Genomic DNA, 19,470 nt, shown 5'->3' with positions numbered 1-19,470 from the left:
ATGCTAGAGCCCAAGATGCAGAACCCCTTGGGCCTTGCTAAAAGCCAGCTAGGCCATCCCAGTGGGCTCGGGGACTCTAGGCCTCCAACAGAGCTGTAAGGGGAGGGGTCTGAGCTCTGGCTCTGGTGCGTGCAGACACCATGCACTCCTGGCTGCTGGGTATCTCCCTGCCCTCCCCACCCCCACCCACGCCCTGTTTTCTAAAAGAAAAATCATCTGACATAAAAAAGCAACATGAGCCATGGCTAGAGCACTGGGCAGCTGTTTCTCAGAAATGAAAAAGGTGGTGGGCGGATTTGTTGCCAGTGATAAAACCGAAGCTTTCAAACAAAAATTAGCAGCTTTGATGGGATGTGCATCCATTACTGTGAGACTTTTCTGAAGAGACTTGTTTGTTATTAACAAATGTGATTTGGGGAATCATATAAAGAAGCACATCTGCTTTCGGAAGCATTACATGATTTAATAAAGCAGCATTTTTTGCAGGATGCATACATCTCGGAAAACCCTGCACAGAAGAAGGTTCCGGCTCCCACATCTGCAGTGCCCACGGACAGGCAGACTCCACACAGCCAGGGGGACCGCATGGACAGAAGACTGTGGCTTCCGAGGCGACACGGAAGCACTCAAAGAAACCAATGGCTTAAGTCCCAGTGCAGAATGAGAGAATACCCCCAATCACTGGAAAAGGATACTAATGCTGCACCTCCTTTTTCAGTTTTGGTTTTGGGGCTTCACCCAGCTACACTTCAAGATCACTCCTGGTGGGGCTGGGGAGCCATATGCAGGGGTCCTGGAGACCAAACTGGAGTGAAGGCCCGTGCCTCCTGTGATGTCTCTCAGGCCCGAATGCTTTCCCCTTTTTAAAATTCATGTCTGTCTGAGGCTGAATTTTCTTAAGACACTTCCAGCAGAGAACACACAAGGGTACACACAAGGACCTAGTGTCTTCTAACAGTTGAAGAGTTTTCAAAACTATGAAACTCTATGTTTACTGTGGATCACAGAGATTTTCCAGGAGCTCGAGAGCCGGTAGAGACTCTGCCTTGCATGCAGCTTGCCTGGTTCGATCCCCAGCACATCTAGTCCCACAAGCATCACCAGGAGTAATGGTCGAGCCCCGCTAGGTGTGGTCCCCCAAAAAACAAAAGAAATAATAATTATTGTAATTATAGTAATTATTATGACCATGATAATAATTTCTAAGAATAGAAACTATCCAGAAATTTAAAAAAAAAAAAAAGGTTGAGACAGCACTGCATCGTGCTTTCTCCTTTTCATGATTTACATACACAGTAGGGGGAGAGTTCTCTGGACAGATGTTCTCCAGAATTTCAAGAGGACCAAGAAGTACCCTAATTATTATTATCAATAAAATGTCATAGAAAACCCCAACTCTAGGGTCATATGTACTGAGGGAACCCTGAAAACAACCAGCGTAACCTCTTGACATGCAGGCTCAACACACCTTAGATAACCCTGGGAGGAAACTGCAATGCAGAGTTCCTCACATCTGAAGGGATTTCAAGCCACAGCGCTGGCTGAGGCGCTGGGCAGGCAGGAGGCACACACATACTTGTTCCCTGATAGCTAAACATAGTAAATGTTTTCAATGAGTAACAAGAATTATGCTTGACATTATAGATGAAATGAGGCACTTACATCTGGCTGTTTATTTGTAACGCTCTATAATACCTTAGAGTAGGAGACACCAAGCTTAACAAAGAAGCACCTTTTGCACTAGGGCAATAGGACATCAAGTAAGGTGCTTGCCTCGCATGTGCTTACCCCCATTCAATCCCTGGCACCCCACAGGGTCCCCCAAGCATGGCTAGGAGCAAGTCCACCTGCATGTGTCCCCACAAAAAAACCCAAGAAAAAAGAAAAGCAACTTTTTCACCAGGATAGATCCACTCATCTTTCAAGCTGGTCACCAGTCATTTGACTATGTCAAAAGATCAACGATAAGAAGTGCTCATATGCAAAGAGTTTGACTTTCCCCATTCCTGTCGGAAGCAAACTGGAATGAAATAAGTACTTACTTGTTTTATTAGTCATATGATTGTAAACACAACTAATATGACAAACAGGTAAATTTCTGAAAAGTGTATTTGAACATATTTAAATTTTAGAAGGCTTATGTAAAAGATCCTAAAATGTACTGAGTATTTTTGTTATACTTATTATATTTATCAGTCAAATGTGCCCTGAGTTACTATAAAACAAAAACTTGACCCAAAAAATAAGCTGAACTACATCTACATTTCAATATACAAAAGGGTTCAAAAAAGGGGGCACCTTCTAATTTGCGTGGGTTCCATAAAACAAAGGAATAGCGGTACTTGAGAAAATTCAGCATTAGAGATAAGAACGGGACCAGAGAGATAGTACCGTGGGTAGGGCGCTTGCCCTGCACGTGGCTGACCAGGGTTCGATTCCCAGCACCCCATATGGTTCCCTGAGCAGGAGTAACTGCTGAGCATCACTGGATGTGGCCCCAAACCCCCCACTAAAAAGGTAATAAGAGCATACATACTAATTCCGGGGCTGGAGCAATAGCACAGCAGGTAGGTCATTTGCCTTGCACATGGCTGACCCAGGTTCAATTCCCAGCATCCCATATGGTCCCCTGAGCACCGCCAGGGGTAACTCCTGAGTGCAGAGCCAGGAATAACACCTGTGCATCATCGCCGGGTGTAACCCAAAAAGCAAAAAAAAAAAAAAAAAAGAAAGAAAAGAAAAATAGCATACATACTATTTTCATTTAGGGAAACCATTAAAACAACGTTTTATGTGATCCATACAAACTGCCGCCTTAATACCAGAGACTTGCACACTTTTGACATTATTAGATATGGCAAACATAACTGCACTGTATAAATTCAATGGAAAAATTGCACACTGTGTAACTTTGTCCCTCAACAACACTGCCCCGATGAGGGGGCTACCCCAGCTGCTCGTGCCCTCATGGAAGTTCCCACAGAGAGATGGAGTAGTTGTCTCAGCAGGAGAGATGCTGAGGAGGAGGAGATGCCTAGGAATTGTGTGATAAAATTAATACCTAAACTTTTCTAATGTAACGTGTGTAAATCAACAAGAATCCAAATAAAAAGTCACATACTTGTTTCCTTTAAGCATATTTAATATTTGAATTCTCAGTTTCTATTTTCCCAGACCCCAGAAAACAGAGTTTTTAGATGACCAATATTTTTGTTCCAGAAACATACAGCCTTATCAGCTAATTCATAAAAGAGCTATTTTACAAAGGTACATCTGGATAATTAGAACAATAAAGTCTTTTAGGCATTTCAAAATGTGATCAGTAAAAATACATGACTATTAATAAAGTTTTTTTTTAAAGATAGTTCCAGATTTTTTTTTTAAAAGTAATTTCTGTTAAAGAGTACATGATTGTATGGTGAACAGGAAGAGCAATTGTTCTAGTAGGAAGAGGCTTATTAAAAACACCCATTGGCGTGCACATGACAGTCGCCATCTTCACAGGACATGGCTTAGCAGTCGGCACCTGGGAAGGACAGACAAGGCTCCATTCTGGGGGTACACGTTTGTTTCTACCAGTCAATAGCCCAAACCATCAGTACCAGTGGGGAAGTCGCATGGAACAAGGCAAAAGGAACTCTTGAGGAAATAACAATTTCATAGATGACTTAGGAAGAGAGTGGAACAGTCAGAAGGAAAATGTGATTTACAAAGAGCAAACACTGTAAGCCAGTGGGGGAGCTGGCTGGGGGCCCTGCCAAGGGTCTGTTCCGAGGCCCTACAAGGCTCTCAATGGTGCCCTCTGTGTCTACAGGGAACAAAATACTGACCAAGACTCCAGCCGCCCCAATAACCTCAGATGCCTGCATGAGAGAAGGGAAGACAGTATGCAAGGAAAAAAAAACTCACAAGATGCATTCTTATTTCGTTTAGTTTCTAAAAAGTAAGGAGGAAAAAAAAAAGACTTTTGTCCTATATTCTCACATTAGCTCCTCCCTCTTCACTCTTGAAAAATCAAAAAATTTTCCCAGAGAGGACTCATCCTTTTTAACAGTTGGGAGAAGTTGTTTTTTGGAGGGGAAGAAATCCAAAAAGCTTATGAAATATACCTCCTGTGCAGTGTAATATAATAAAGAGTTTCAGCTTCTGTTCTAGAAGGTAACTCGAGCAATCCAAGTTAGCTGACTCTAAAGTATGCAAAACATATGGCTTCTAGGGAACAATCACGGTGTTAAATTATAGCATTTTGGTGGCTTGCTGATTTGCCTTGATTAAATCTGCTCACTGGAAAGAGACACTTGAATGTAATTTCCCACTTAACAGCAAAGGAGCCATCAGGCCCCAGGAGAGGGCACAGGTCGCAGCGGCCACCCCAGAGGCCACAAGCCAGCAATCCTGCTCTGCCCAGTCACCCTGGGATCTTTCCCTGCAGAAGGAGAGTCCAACCTCTCGGCATGTGGCATCGAGAAGGTTCAGATGGAAGCAGAACGCCTCACAGACGGGATGAACACCTAATTCCATCATCCTGAGGGCAGACAGACGGTGTCAGAGGAACAAGGGCTTGATTCTAATGACCAAACGGAAGGGGCAGAGGTGAGGGAAGGACTGGAAGGAATCGGGCTATGAGGTTAAAACAAAAACAAAACACACCTGAAATCGTGGGATCTTTTCAGAACAAGTCAGTGACATGGAGCATCTTTTGAGAATCTAGGTGATCATTTTATCTGAACTGCTGGAGCTATGGTCAGAAATCTCTCCCCAGTTGGCCTTGGGACAGTTCCATGGAGAGAAAAGCCAAGCAAATAGTGCTAAGGACAAGCTACTTGTCGGGGTGTGGAGAAAGCCAACTCTGCTGACCTACAAAGCCTTTGAAGCGAGTGTGAGGAATCACGGAATCACCTTGTAGTGTGTGAAGTTGGGATGGAAGCTCTATCGGGATTTCCCTTTCTCCTGATTAACTGCCACTGATGGTCCTGGTATCACAGAGCAACGGCTGGGAGTGTCACACCCTTTCCAGCAGCACAGCGGAACCATTTGGTTTCTACTTGCTTCTCTTAAGAGATACAGAAAGTTCAAGTTCCAAGCTTCACTTATATATATATTAGCTTCTGCTTCTAAAATTTTTTATCCCATTTTAATTTATACTTGTCCTAAGACTCAACATATAATTCTAATTTATAGATGAGGTCCAACGTTCAAAAACATAAATCAGTTTTGAAAAGACAAAAATAGGAACCTGGAGACCAATGAGCTTATAAAGTTGTAGTGGTGTTTACAAAAGTGACTGGGCATCCTTACTTGTGACAGGGGAGGGGTACATATTTATATATTATATATACACACACACATACACACACAAAGAAATGTGTATGTATATATTCTAAACTTCAGGAATAATGAAATTATATCCTGATAAGCCACAGAGTTCAGAGAGTACTACTGAAAGAAGGGAACAATTGATGAACTCCTTGGCCTAAACAAAATTTTAAGATTTGACAAATGATTTCGCTTTAATTGGGGGAGGGGGGAACAACACCTCCAAAACATAGATACCTGATGTACAGAGAAAACCACAGAGGGCGGTGATAACCACAGGAGCTCTGGAGTGGCCCATCCAGGTCCTCGGGAGGCCACGAGACTGTTCCTGGTGCTGAGTGGGCAGTGCCCAGGCTGCCCCGGGATCCAGTGTATGCTCTGGGCTGCAGGTCCTAAGGCCCTTCGCGCAGTGGTGTGGGGCAAGTGCCCGCAGGGGAAGCAGTCAAAGGAAGTGCTTCGGGAGCCAGACTTCGGCTCTGCCTTCTCCGCCACACCTCGCTCCATCCAGCTCAGGGCTCTCCTTCCAACTCCAAGAGCCCTTTGGCACCATCAGTGCAAAAATGAAGAGTCAAACTTCCAGGTACTCCAATTTTACTGGCCTTCTCATCAGCGGTACCTGTGGCTAGTGCGAGCCCGCGTTCAACTCAGCAGTGACTCAGTCAGAGAACTTTTCAGACTCTCAGACCCACTCCCCCTTGACCCCCCTTCCTCGGCAAACCAGCCCCGCCACCAGTTGAACCATCTCCACTTGCCTGGTTTTGCTTCCTGCTCACTCTGCAGGGCTAATTTAACACAAGTGCCAAAGTCTAATGGATAATTATAAAAATGAAACACCAAGAATAACAAATTTATAGTCAAGAAAATAAAATTTGCTTTCCTCTCCCTCCCTAATCCCAACCCTCGATAGAAAAGCAGCCCAGAGAAGAGAACGCACCCATCTTCAAGCGCCTCTATTTAGTACACGGAGGAGTCCTGCTCGTGGAGGGGACCTGGCGACAGGGCAGAGGTGCCTGCCCCTGGGGAGGAAGTCCACCCAGTGGCCAGGGGTGCTCTTGACCTGTGAGGTGCCCTCTGGACAGCTGGGAAAGGCTCCTCCCTCCCCCTCCACCCCCCTGCCTTCTCACCCCCATCCCCACCTCTGCTTCAGGGGCGACTGACCCTTGGGTGTACAAAATGCACAGGGCTACAACTCACAACTCAATTAAAACAAAACATGGCAAAAAGCTTTTAAATGTGCTTTCAAATACGGAATGAAGTCAAATAAATACATCTGATTCTCTCTTTTTCTTAAGCCTAAGTAAAATTTCATATCCTACATCCAAAGCTCTATACATTTGGTTTTTGTTCTGAATCGAAATCGATTCCCACAGTGAGGCGGGCAGGGTGAGGGGAGGCCTCTCCCTCCCTGCCAGACTAGTGCAGCGGCCAGACTGTGAAGAACCAGTCCCGGTCAGGGGGCCCCGGATCTGGCAAGCCCAGGGGGGGTCACTGGTAGATCCTCTGTCACACCCTCTCTCTGCATCCACAGTGGAGCCAGGATGTGGTGACACAAGGTTGATGCGCAAAGTCCAGCCCCCTTCAGTCACCTCCAGGACACACAGCTCTAACTTTTATCTGAGGATCAAATCAAGAAGGGAAAACCCAAATGAACACCGCAGAGCACTGTGGGCATGCTTCCGCCAAGGACTGGATTCACTGGGATGGCCTCAGCCGGGCCCATGGAAGCCAACGGGTACAGACTGCGACTCCTCCCCACACTCCACTCCCTCCCCACCCGGAGAGACCCACAGTGCTGTGCCCCATCAACCAGAGCCCCCCCAGCAGTACCGGCAGAGCTGTTGGGGTGGCCAGGCCTGCCGCCCCCTGCCTTCTGTTCTGCAGAGGGAGAGAGCGGGTGGTACAGGAGATGCTGGGCAGAACAGAGCTGCAGAGCAGCCTGTGTGTGACACATGGTCTTGAAGACCAGCCACGCTCCAAAGACAGGGAGAACTGGGATCTCAGCAGGAATCACCAGGCCACTCGGGAGCTCACGACATACGCACACGTACCTGAGTGCTTGTCTATGAGGGCTGATCCGGCCAGCCTTTGGCAAAGAGTGGTGTAACTTTCCTCCACCTTCTGTAAAATAAAACCCAGAGGGTTGGTTTTCATTGGAACGCCATAAAAAATTACTTCTTGAAACTAGGAAAAAAGGCTTTGGTATATGATAGGTTCCAAACTCCGGCATCAATGGCATTAAAAGCTTAGTGGGTGAGAGGGGCATGCCCCATCATCTTAACTGTTTCTCCCTTGAACGATGATGAAAAGGAAGCAGTCAGGGCAGCTGTCTCCCACCTCACAGTGACCTGGGCAGTGACGTTTCAAGAGTTGACCTGCCCCCAGCCACATGTTCTCCAACCCCAGAGGGCACGAGCAATCGGGGTATATGAAGACAAAACCACAGAAGATTGGTATGGTGCAGAAAGGCCGAAAGAGCTTTCACAGCCTCCACCTAAATAATGTCAGGAAAAAAAAACCTGCCTAGGGTCATGCATCTTTGTCTGCTCGTGGCAAACTCTGAGAAAGTTCTGCTCTGAGAAATCACTACACAAGTCCATTCTGAAAGTGTTAACAATAAACAACTGGTAAAAATCCCATCCGGCCAGATTTTTAAACTGTTAAGAGCCACCAGGGCCATTTCCGCATCTGTCACCTGCTGCTCGATGGCTCGTCCTGGCACAGGTACTGAGGCTTTAAAAACTTACAAACCCAACTTAACGCGCAGTTTAGAGAGCTTCCGCTTCTTCGGATTTTGGCATTCATAAAACAGGTTCACAGCCGATCTGGGGCCTTTCCATCCACCCACACCGACGGACAGTGAGCACAAAGAGCAAATCTAAAGCCTGGACACGCTTCCTGACACCAGCCCGCCACCCTTCCACACCTCCTCCCTAGGACATGTTTTTCTAAGAACCAAGTTCTTTGGCCACTGATGCCTGGGGTACCTTTAGGTGCTCCAGGTCAGCCTCAATCTTGCGAATGCACCTCATGATCTGGCCCTGGGGGTCTGCACACGAGGAAGGACTCCGGACCTCAAAGCAGGGCTCCTCCCCTGTTCCCCAGCGCGTGGGGACCAGGCATTCCGGGGTGAAGGGTGAGAGAGCCCCGTCAGAGCGCGTGTTCGGAGGAGAATGTTGGGGCTGGTGGGAGGAGTCTGTGGAGGGAGGACTGGCGGGGGGCAGTGGGGGAAGAGAGCAAGCGATCTCTTCATCCGTGGAGCTCTCCTGTACTGCTTCATAGCCGTCAAGGATCAAATAGTTTCCTGTTGAGAGACGCAACAGCTGATGAGATGTGGACCCATCACAAAGACTGTGAGCTAGGACTCGAGCCTGGAGCTCACAGAGGTGCGAAAGCCACTTTTCAAAGTTTAGAGTTCTTCAGAGTTTCCCACTTCAGGCTGAACAGAACAACTTTTTTGTAATTTCCTATGAGTTAGAATCTTACAAGTTAAAAGTCAGAGACTGTCAAGTCCCTGCATGATCTTGCCTCTGCAACCCCCACCCCCTGTCCCGCCAAATTCCACTTATTCCTCCTTAGGGCTTCCCTCACTTCCCTCAGGCCTCTCCTCAGATACTGCCACACTGGAAACCCTTCACTCCGACCCACTCATCAGCCCTCACTACCCCCAGCCCTTCCTCTGGCTTTTCCTACAAACACTCCTTACATCCTAACACCTATTTACTTGTTATGTGCTTACCATTAGTCTTTCTCTATTCGTGAATTTTTCTGTTTTATTCAATGTACTACCTCCCAGCCCCTAGGTCGGGGATTGGTATAGAATACATTCAATGATATTTACCACATCAGAAAAACACACACATACACATGTGCGTGCACACGAGATATTGCTGGGGTACCCAAATGCTTTTCAACATGCCAATCACAATGATGAAAATCAAAGCTGAAATATGAAAAGAACTTGCCTGAGATGCGTAAATTAACATCCTCCTCCTTTCTGAGTGCTCCATCACCTTCTGATGGATTATCATCACTATGTGCTTCACGGGCATCAAAAAAGTGCTCTCCACTCTCATCAGGACCCCCTTCTGGCTCTGCAGGAAGCATCTCTGGGGTCATGGGCATGTGGCCCATTACTAACATGTGACTGGCCTGCCTATCTTGGAATGCCAGTGCCACTGAATCCCGTGGAGCAGAAGATTCAGTTGAAGTCCGTGGACTATGACAAGACGAAATGTCACCAGTTCCAGTTCGAAAGGGCATCTGCCCTTCCCCAGGATGATAGGCCTTTACGTTTTCTGCATTGTTATTTCCGCTATCCACCTGCAGCCCCGGAGACACTGCATGGCTTCCTGGGGAATGTACCCATTCTTCCTGAGTGCTCTTCTCAGTCAAGCCCAGCTGGTGGACCAGCAACTGTTTCAACAGTCCCACTGAAGATCAAAGAGAAAAAAAAACACATTCACAGTGGCAACACAATGGTAACACATTGTGGTAGACTTAGCAATCATTCCTAGTAAGTGCCTTTTTAGCAATGTACAGTGAAAAAATCTCATACAGTGATTTTTTTTTTGGCTTTGTTTGGAAAATGAAGTAAAGTCTTAGCTGGAGAAGATCTGTTATTAAACCAGTCTTGGAAAAAATCCAAACAAGCAGTCTTAGTGAGGAAATACTCCAAATTAAAAGTACTAACTAACTAGAACCAATGCCTGTCTCTATTCTTCCTTATTCTATTATTCCTATTAACTGGAATAATAATCCAAAGGTACTTCTTCAGAATATTGAAAAGTGACATTAAGGTAGATCCCCCTCCCAAAAAAAGAGGAAGTTCAGCTTTTTCCATAAGTAGATCCAAAAAAAAGAGGAAGTTCAGCTTTTTCCAGAAGTAGACACTTCCTCTCTGAGACACATGTTTCTGAGAGCCAAGTTCTTTGGACACTGAAGCCTGGGGTACCTCTAGGTACCCCCAGCATTAGTTTTTCTACTTTTATCATGCACATAGAAAATTTATTTTATTATTTATAATAAACCAGGAATCTCCCCTAAATAGTGAGAAGAAACTAAAACCACCTTACAATAAAATTTAATTATAGGGCTGGAGCAATAGTAGGGCGTTTGCCTTGCATGCGGCCGACCCAGGTTCGATTCTCAGTATCCCATATGGTCTTCTGAGCACTGCCAGGGGTGATTCCTGAGTGCAGAGCCAGGAGTAACCCCTGTGCATTGCCAGGTATGACCCAAAAAAAAAAAAAGCAAAAATAAAATTTTTAATTATAATGATTTGGTATATTTCATTTCAAAGGATAAGAAAAAATTCATTGAAAAGCAGCTCTTCAGTGGCCTAGTTCCCCTTAGGCTGTCTGAGAGAGAATCAGCTGGATGTGAGGTGTATACCTCTAGGTCACCCACACAATGACAGAACTGCAGGGATAAATAATACCAAGCAAACCCCCAGAAATCATCATGATTGCTCATTTCATAGAATATGAAATGAATAACCTAGGTTTTAAACAACTTGACCAGTTCCCTGCTTCAACTATGGATTAATTTCTTTTTTAATTTTGTTTGTTTGTTGTTTGGGTCACACACAGCAGTGCTCAAGGAATCATTCCTAGCTACTGACTCAGATCACTGCTGGCACGTTCAGAGGACCATATGGACGCCAAGGATCAAACTTGGGTCAGCTGCGTGCAAGGCAAGTGCCCTCCTTTCTGTACCATCTCTCCAGCTCTTCTCTGGCTTAATTTCTATTATGTTCCCTTAGATGAACAGTCTCCACACAGGTCTTATTACTTGTCCCCGTCTTTCTGGTCATCATTAACATTTTATTTTGGCAGCCTGGGTGGCCAGTGCTCCCAAGCAGTGCTCAGAGCCAGAGGTCTCTCCCAGTGATTCTCAGCTACTGGGCTGGCAGCTCAATGTTCAGGGGACTGAGGGTCCAGTGCTGCCACTGGTCCATTCCTAACTTGGTGAGAGATGCCATGAATCCTTCTGCCTTTGTCATCCCAATCTCTCTCTCTCCCTAACCTCTCTTCTCTCTAAAGTTCTAGTCTTAAATTCCCACTCCCAGTGATCTTCATCACTTATCAGGAACATGTATATCAAACCCATAATGACACAGCACCTGACACCTGCAAATGATTATTATCAAAAAGACCAGAAACAGCAGATGCAGGCGAACAGCTGGGAGAAGGGAGCCCCTGTGCATAGTTGGTCAGATCTTAAAACTGGTGTGGCTGCTGCAGAGGACCTAAGAGAAACTGCTCAGAAAATCCACGATAGAAAGACGGGATGACTCAGCCATCCCTGGGTAGGGTATTTAACCAAAGAACTTCTAATCCAAAGAACACACTCACTGTGGGGCCAGAGCCACAATACAGCGAGGAGGGCTCCTGAATGTGGTTGGACCCAGTTTGATCTCCAGCATCTCATATCAAGTCCATCAGGAGTGATTCCTGAGTGCAAAGCCAGGAGGGACCCCTGAGCAACTTCAGGTGTGGCCCCCCAAACAAACAAACAAATACCCAAAATAAAAAAAAAAAAAAAGCACTCATTGTAATAGTTTTTATACCTGTGATCTCTGCAGTCCAGACTTAGAAACCACTTTAATGTTCGCTGATGAGTCACCCAATGAATACTACATAGTCATACAGATGAGCTCTTGGGTCTGAGACAGTATAGTGGGTAACTGGACTTTCAGTACTCACTGTCTTGCCAGCAGCCAACTCGGGTTCAATCCCAGCATCCCATATGATCCCCTGAGCACCCACAGAGCCAGGAGTAGGCCGTGAGCATAGCTAGGTGTGCCCCCTGACAAACATAATAGATAAAATACTGCCATTTGCAACAACATTGGTCAACCTTGAAGGTTATACAGTAAAAACACTTACTGTTTAATTTCTCTCAAATGTAGAAGATATAAGACATTTAGGTTATAAGAAGAAAATGGTTACTAGAGGGAAGGAGTTGAATAAATAGGGGAAAGGGCCAACTGTGTGGGATATAATGGAAGTCATGTTGGTGATCATATATAGGGGATCATATGGTGATCACATCTAAAATCATAACGTTGTACAGCTGAAGCCTCTGTAACCAATATTATCCTAACTGATTCTCAAAGGGGTTGCCCTTCAATATCTTAATCTCATCAAATTTTAAAACTGAACCCATCATCTTTGGCAAAAAAAAAAAAGAAGAAGAAGATTGGGGCAGGGAGTGTGGCAGGACCAGAAGGATAGCTCAACAGGCTGGGCATAGATAGGCTTTACTTGCCAAAGCCACGAGAACAATTTCCATCACTGCACAGTTCCCCCTGAGCACTGCCGGGAGTGGCCCCTGAGCACTGAGTAGTGAGTAACAGATTGAGCACCACTGGCTATGGCCCAAATATAAATAAAAATTAAAAGAATATGTGACAGTGGCCAGAGGTGGTGGTCTCTTCTGACTTGAGTGCTAGGAAAGAAATTATCTCTTAATAATTACCTTTCTTTTGCCTTCATCTAAACAAGCCAATTTGTTCATTTTATTTTTATTCCTTTGACACCAAATCTAGTCCAAAAACCCTTTTAGCCTCCAGCCTACATCACTGCAATAGCTTACCAATAAGTGCACTGCTCCAGACCTCTTTCCATTCAAATCCTTTTGCAGCTCTCGGTCAGATTAATCTTTTTTTCATTAGTCATACCCTCGCTTAAAAACTTGAAATGGCATTCTACGGCTAGAAAAGTCATTCTCAGTCTTTCCCACCTCTGCTACACCTGAGAGAGTGATCCACTCCAGACTGGAACAGCACTTCTCAGCCACCCTAGGGAGAGCTGGCTGCCGCAAGCAGAGTGGCAAGAATCAATCAAACTCTCTGTTGTGGGTGTGTACTAGAGAAGGCCAAGCCACAGTGACTGCCACAGTCTCTACAAAAAGTTTACATGCATCTGTGTAACTTGAAAAGGCCCTCCACACACTCATGTGCCATCGTAAGGCACAGAGGACTGTCTGGTGTCCAGGCCCACAAGAGCAGAGGCCAGCAGAACAACTATTCTTCCCAGTGGGTGCACCTGGCACCGCCAGCCACTGGGTTCACCACAACTGACTGCTCTACTCTGCTCTCTGAAGACCCAAAGATTCTCTGCCTCTATAATTTTGGTTCTTCTACTAGTCTTGTCTGAATAACCTTCGTTTTCTTGCTCCTAACTATCGGAGTCTTACCTATTCCTTGGTCATCACATCTCTGGCCTCTCAGTGTCAGCATTAACAGCTCACGAGAGGACAGGACAGAGTTTAGGCACTTGCCTTGTATACAACTGACCTCAGCTCAATCCTCAGCACCTCCTTAACACCAGTAGGTACAGCCCTGGAGCCCCCTGAGCACTGCCTGGGTGGCCCAAGTAACCCTGAGGACCACAGGGCCCAAATAGCGCTCTCCTTGGCCAAACACTGAACTAAGTACTGCTGGCCCAGTTGGCTGAGAACCACCGAAACGGTTCCCTGGCATTCTGAGCACCATTTGGGCGTTGCTCCCATCCTCCCCAAACTCACATCTCTCATTCTCTCACAGTTACCTCAACCAGATCAATTATGACACACGGATATTATTTAATTACTGATAGGAATGGGAAGCTTTCTAGTCTTTTCCCAATTAAACTGAAAACTTTTTATTTTTTTTTTTTTTGCTTTTTGGGTCATACCCGGCGATGCACAGGGGTTACTCCTGGCTCTTCACTCAGGAATTACTACTGGCGGTGCTCAGGGGACCATACGGGACGCTGGGATTCGAACCCGGGTCGGCCGCATGCAAGGCAAACGCCCTACCTGCTATGCTATCGCTCCAGCCCAAAACTGAAAACTCTTAAAAAGAAGAGTCCTTGTATCTACGTCTCTAGTCTCTTCTTAACTAGCTGCAGTTCTGGCTGATGCAACTCTGGTGCGCAGCAAGGATTTGTGCTAACTGCAAATGAACTTACAATTCCGTAGTGCATCCAGTGCCCATCGCTCCTCTGAGACAGGCAAGTGTGGATCCAGGGCTGTGGCCGAGTCATTCCCGCCAGCATCCTTTAGAGTCCCAGCTTCATGCTGCTCTTTTGCAAACTGTCTCTCGGCCACAAAAAGATCGTCAACCTCTGATTTTCCAGAGGTTCCCAGTGAATGAGACTGAGGCTTCGCTGACATTAACGGAGACTCTAATCCCAAATCTCGGTCTGTTCAATGGAACAGAAAAGGTAGATCTTAAACTTTCAAGTACAGTTATCAGGAAATACTTGGAAAAAGAACCCTGTGAGCTACAGTTTATCTGTTGAATGAGCAGTTCTTAGAGCGATGCTGGAAAGATAGCCAGCAGGCTCAGAGGCACAAGCTTGTTAAAAGGAGTTAACGCCAGAACTACAATAAACCAAAACAGTTCAAGTTTCTTTGCATCTAATAAGTAAGTGACTATATTCTTCACAGGAAAAGTAACCAATCAGATTACCTGGACTCTGCATAGCAGTGACTGAGATGCCGTGATGCTCTGCTTTCGACTTTGGAGGCTCTTCTTCATCATGGTCTCCTCTATGAAAGAAAGAAAACAGTCTTCCAGCTTTGAGGTCCCTGAACAACACTGAAACAAAGCTAAGAATCACCCATTCCCTCTCTGATCCAAGCTACCAAGTCAGCCTGACTGCAGTGAAAGGCACACTCACTCGCAAGGCGGAGACTGGGGCAACGGGATTGGCTTTGTGGATTGTTCTTTCACTGATGCAGCCATCCGACATATGAGGTCCTGCCAGCTGCCGGGAGGTTAAAAAGAACACAAATACAAACAAGAAAGGAAAACGAAATGCCCTTTAAATACACCCAGGAAGCAAAAATAACAAGTCAGACACCAAGCCAACAGAAAACCCTACCTCTGCCTGAGAATATACTAAAACACAGTACGGAGGCAGAAATTAGAAAAACTCTAATCTAAAAGAAAACCTAACAATTTATGGACACAATACCCCAAAGATTCGACACTTCTGAAAAAGCAGAATCAAAATAAGATACATCAAGGAATAAGTTTGTCAAAGAACCTCTCTAAAAGAACCTAAAAGCGCTAGTTTCCAGTTAGCTTTGGTTTTCAAAGTTCAGTTATGAAACTACAGCGTATGGAATTCTATTTAGGACAGTGAAAACCACCACAGCGTGGAGACACATACACATTCTTCTCGGAAACAGTCTGTGCCACCAGCTCGTAGATCTGGGCTCCGTTGTCCGACATGGAGATGACGAATAAGGCTTTGTTATCTGGAAAACAAAGGCAGTGAAACCCTCGAAAGACATGATCTAGAGGCCCTGAGGGTCCCTTTTAGTCTAGATAAAGATTACTCGCGTCTACATTACTGAAAATTCACAAGTTCATTAAAATTTGTGCAACTGTATACTGTGTTATAATTCAGTACAACCAAGATTATAAAAATTAGCATTGGGACATAATAATTTATTAGAAAGTGTCAATCAATATTCCTAAATTAATGAACACCAAGATTCTTTTGGTTTTGGGCCACACCTAGTGGCCCTTATGTGGTACTTATATGCACATAATTACTAGGGACGATGAGGTCCAGAGACTAAATGGAGAGCTCCCAGTGCAAAGCATGCATTCCAGTCCTTAGCTTCTTAAGCCCAGAATAGCAAAGTTAATTTGCATTTATTTTGAATTGCCCTTTCCTTAGACTGTTACTAATATATTCAGTGGGGATTAGAAAAAGAGGCCATACATATATCTTGCCATTATAGAGAAAATTTTACTTATTTTTTAATTTTTTTTTTGGCTTTTTGGGTCACACCCGGCAATGCACAGGGGTTACTCCTGGCTCATGTACTCAGGAATTAACTCCTGGCAGTGCTCAGGTGACCATATGGGATGCTGGGAATCGAACCCGAGTCGGCCGCGTGCAAGGCAAACACCCTACCCGCTGTGCTATTGCTCCAGCCCCTATAGAGCAAATTTTAAAAGGAATCTTATTTCAGAGGCAGAGGTGGGAACTGGCCATGCTTGGGATTTATCCCTGACTCTGAACTCATCGATCACTGCTGGGGTGACAGTACGTGATGCCAACGACAGAATGGGGGTCAGTCACATATAAGGCAAGCGCCTTAACCCTCATACTCTCTCTCCAGCACAGCTATCAATACAGCTAGCATATAATTTGCTAATGCAATTTTTTAAAAACCCAAATTACATATTCCTGCTCAGTTTATTTCTTTCCCATAACTCAAAAACCTCTCTAATGAAAGTCTTTTCATTGAGGATTACTCCAAATTCACTGTCTTCACTGATATTAATGATTTAAGCATGTAGTAAAGATCAAATATGCAAAAAAAAATTCTTTAAAGCAGGAAACTACTCAGCAAATCTAGGAATCCTGAGTAACTTTGGGACATACTTTCTTAATTCACCTTCAAAGATGTAAATCAATTTCATGTAATCTGTCTATGAATATAACTGAAACAAAGCTATGCCAGTTTGCCAGTTTACTCAAACAGCACTGAGTATCTTATGCTGCTTTGCAACAAACCTGGCGGCTAGTACCATTCAGCAGACATACTTGCCTGTTGCCACTTGTCGAACCAATACTGTATTCAACTTAATGACAGGGCTAAATGTGTGCTTGCTGTCAGCTGTAGACGCCAGAATCTTACTATGACACCGTAACACCAGCCTGTCATCCTGCTTTTGCAGTAATACAAGAATGTCTTCCAGCAACAAAGTGTATAGGTCTAGAAATAAAAATGCAGAAAAGACAATTAGAACAGAAGTCCAGATGTTTCTTATAAATTTTATAACAGTTTGACAGAGAAATTTTATTTCTGCTAAAAATGGTAAAAACTGTCTTGCCTTTTCTTCTTCTTTTTTTTTTTTTTTTGTTTCTTGGCCACACCCAGTGATGCTTGGGTGATATTTTTGGTTCTGCATTCAGGAATTACTCCTGGTGGTGCTCAAGGAACCATCTGGGATGCTGGAGATGGAACCCAGGTGGGCTGTATGCAAGGCAAGCACTCTCCCCACTGTACTATCATTCCAGTCCCTTCTTATTTTATTTTTCAAGGATTAATTTTTTATTGTGTCACATCAAAGTACCAGTCTACAACTGACACAAAATTAAAAACAACAGCTTGGGTCTGAGATGCTGTGGCCTGAATGCTGAGGAGGCTCCCTGTGTCCCAAGAAAGATGGGTCAGGGACTGAATCATGTCAGTGTCGGCTTCATCCCACATGAATATTCAAGCCACTTCAAATATAACAAAAGCACATAATCAGACCTCCTGCCAGTGCATGGGGAGCAGCGCTGCTCTCGCTGACACTGCACACTCAAGGGTTTTCTCTTCTTGGGTGCAGGAGACTCGTGTGCTTGTCCTGCTCCCCCACCACCACTCCCACACCCCCGCAGACAGACATTATACCTACCAATTGTTTTATCTCTATTTACTTTCCAAACCAATGGCCCTTCATGAATCATCTTCCTTTTTGTTAAATCCAAATTCTGCCAAAAGAGAACTAATTATTTCCCAGCACACAGTGAAAGCATAGTCCATATCTCCTCTCCAGACAGACTCAGTACAAAAGGCATGATGACTTACAGTCACCATTGTGACTGGTACCTAGCAGTTACTGAATAGGAAAGGAAGACTAAGTTAAAGCAAGCCACAGAAAATTTTCAAAAAATATTTCTTGCAAAATGAACATTCAGGAGAACTGTCTTTCAAACCTCACTCTAAATTAATGATAACAGTATATAAAAATGAAGTTGCAAGACCAACCACTAGATACGTAGCCCAGTTTCTCTATGAATTCCTAAAGAAGGATGATGCACAATTTATATCTCTAAGAGGCCAATGAGGTCCAAGGCTCTAGTTATAAGGAAGATTCTGAGGAATATCTCTTACAAAGATACAGTAGACCACGTTGGTCTACTGTTAGTAACTTAGTAATAACTAATTACTTAGCTTGAGAAAACTTCATCCTCTAGAAGTTAAGCTAATGAGCATATTAGACTGCCTTTTGGTGAGTTGTTATACAGGACATAAAAGTCTGTTTTAATAGCTACCAAATAAACCTGCCAAACAATCATCCAACATGGTACAAGAGAAAAAGAAAAACTTTTTTCTACAAAGCTTCTTATCATTAAAACCCAAATACCAGAAGTGACAATGAGTAACTATTTGCTTTATTCTTATAATGGTTTCAAACAGTCAAGTTGCTAAAGTGCTTCATAGAAAAATAACTAGGTCATCTTGCTTTACTCAATAATCTTGAAAATTCCTGTAGTAAATAGCTCTACTTTCATCCTACTGTAAAACACATAAATTAAATAATGTTATTCCTTACTCTCCTTTTAATTCCTGTCACAGAAAGCTATCATTTCACACAAAGTAGCTCTCTAAAGAAAGACTAAAATGATTTTTCATGAAGACCAGACATTTAAAAGGAAGACTAGAATCATATATATAGACAGTCAAGGAGACAAGAACTCTTTCAGGTGATATATGCTCCCAGGGAGATGTTAATTACCTGCCAGGAAACTCTATTTGATATTTTAAATTATGATTAGACCATCTCTCACCCTGAGCTCTTCAACATTTGGGTACTCTGACATCTTCAGGTTGGAGGTATCAAGTCGACGCTGATAATCTTCTAAACGCTGAAAACGAGACAAGGATAAAGCCAAAGTTCTGTTATTGCTCTGAGCATCAGTGAGCTAGCTGTCCCGAGACCAAATGTGCTCTGTCCATCTGCATTTCTGCTCTCTGAAACAGCAGCGCATGCACAAGTCATTAAGAGACTTCCTTCTTTCTTGCCTTTTGGCTTTGGCAGTGATACATTTCCTGCCTCTCCGGATGCCTTTTCTCAATTTTCTTTTCAAACTCAATGGACCCTCACTAGTTTATATTTCTGAATATGTAAATCATAGCACAAAAATTCAGAAGGTAATAGAAAAATATAATAAACTATGTCTTCTTTCAATCCTGTGCACTATCTGCCCCACAATTATCTCCAAAGAAGCACTAATACCCATTACCAGAGTAACCTGTGAAAATGATTCTAGGCAAACAGAGGTGAACATTAGTATTTTTATCTCTATTCACACTGTGTGTATGTCCTTGAACAAAAATGAAGTGAGTGTAACACAGTCATACACTGAAATG

The 19,470-nt window shown here is 44.2% G+C and overlaps 1 protein-coding gene across 3 annotated transcripts in view; it reads right to left on the bottom strand.

Moving 5' to 3' along the window:
• Positions 1-3,121: 3,121 nt before the first annotated feature.
• ARHGEF12 (Rho guanine nucleotide exchange factor 12) overlaps positions 3,122-19,470 on the bottom strand; it is a 140,777-nt gene continuing 124,428 nt past the window's right edge. For all 3 annotated transcript variants that reach the window (XM_055129918.1, XM_055129920.1, XM_055129919.1), the window contains 11 exons: positions 18,888-18,965; positions 17,732-17,807; positions 16,876-17,043; positions 15,480-15,567; positions 14,985-15,071; positions 14,774-14,853; positions 14,271-14,504; positions 9,279-9,746; positions 8,301-8,617; positions 7,365-7,434; positions 3,122-6,930 (listed from right to left, as the gene is read on the bottom strand). In XM_055129918.1, coding sequence (XP_054985893.1) covers positions 6,920-6,930; positions 7,365-7,434; positions 8,301-8,617; positions 9,279-9,746; positions 14,271-14,504; positions 14,774-14,853; positions 14,985-15,071; positions 15,480-15,567; positions 16,876-17,043; positions 17,732-17,807; positions 18,888-18,965 — 1,677 coding nt within the window. In that variant the 3' untranslated portion in view covers positions 3,122-6,919. The remainder of the gene's footprint in view (positions 6,931-7,364; positions 7,435-8,300; positions 8,618-9,278; positions 9,747-14,270; positions 14,505-14,773; positions 14,854-14,984; positions 15,072-15,479; positions 15,568-16,875; positions 17,044-17,731; positions 17,808-18,887; positions 18,966-19,470) is intronic.

This window comes from Sorex araneus, chromosome 3, assembly GCF_027595985.1.
Source record: "Sorex araneus isolate mSorAra2 chromosome 3, mSorAra2.pri, whole genome shotgun sequence".
NCBI lineage: Eukaryota > Metazoa > Chordata > Mammalia > Eulipotyphla > Soricidae > Sorex > Sorex araneus.
The sequence above is the reverse complement of the archived record's forward strand: the minus strand, read 5'-3'. Positions and strand labels throughout refer to the sequence as shown.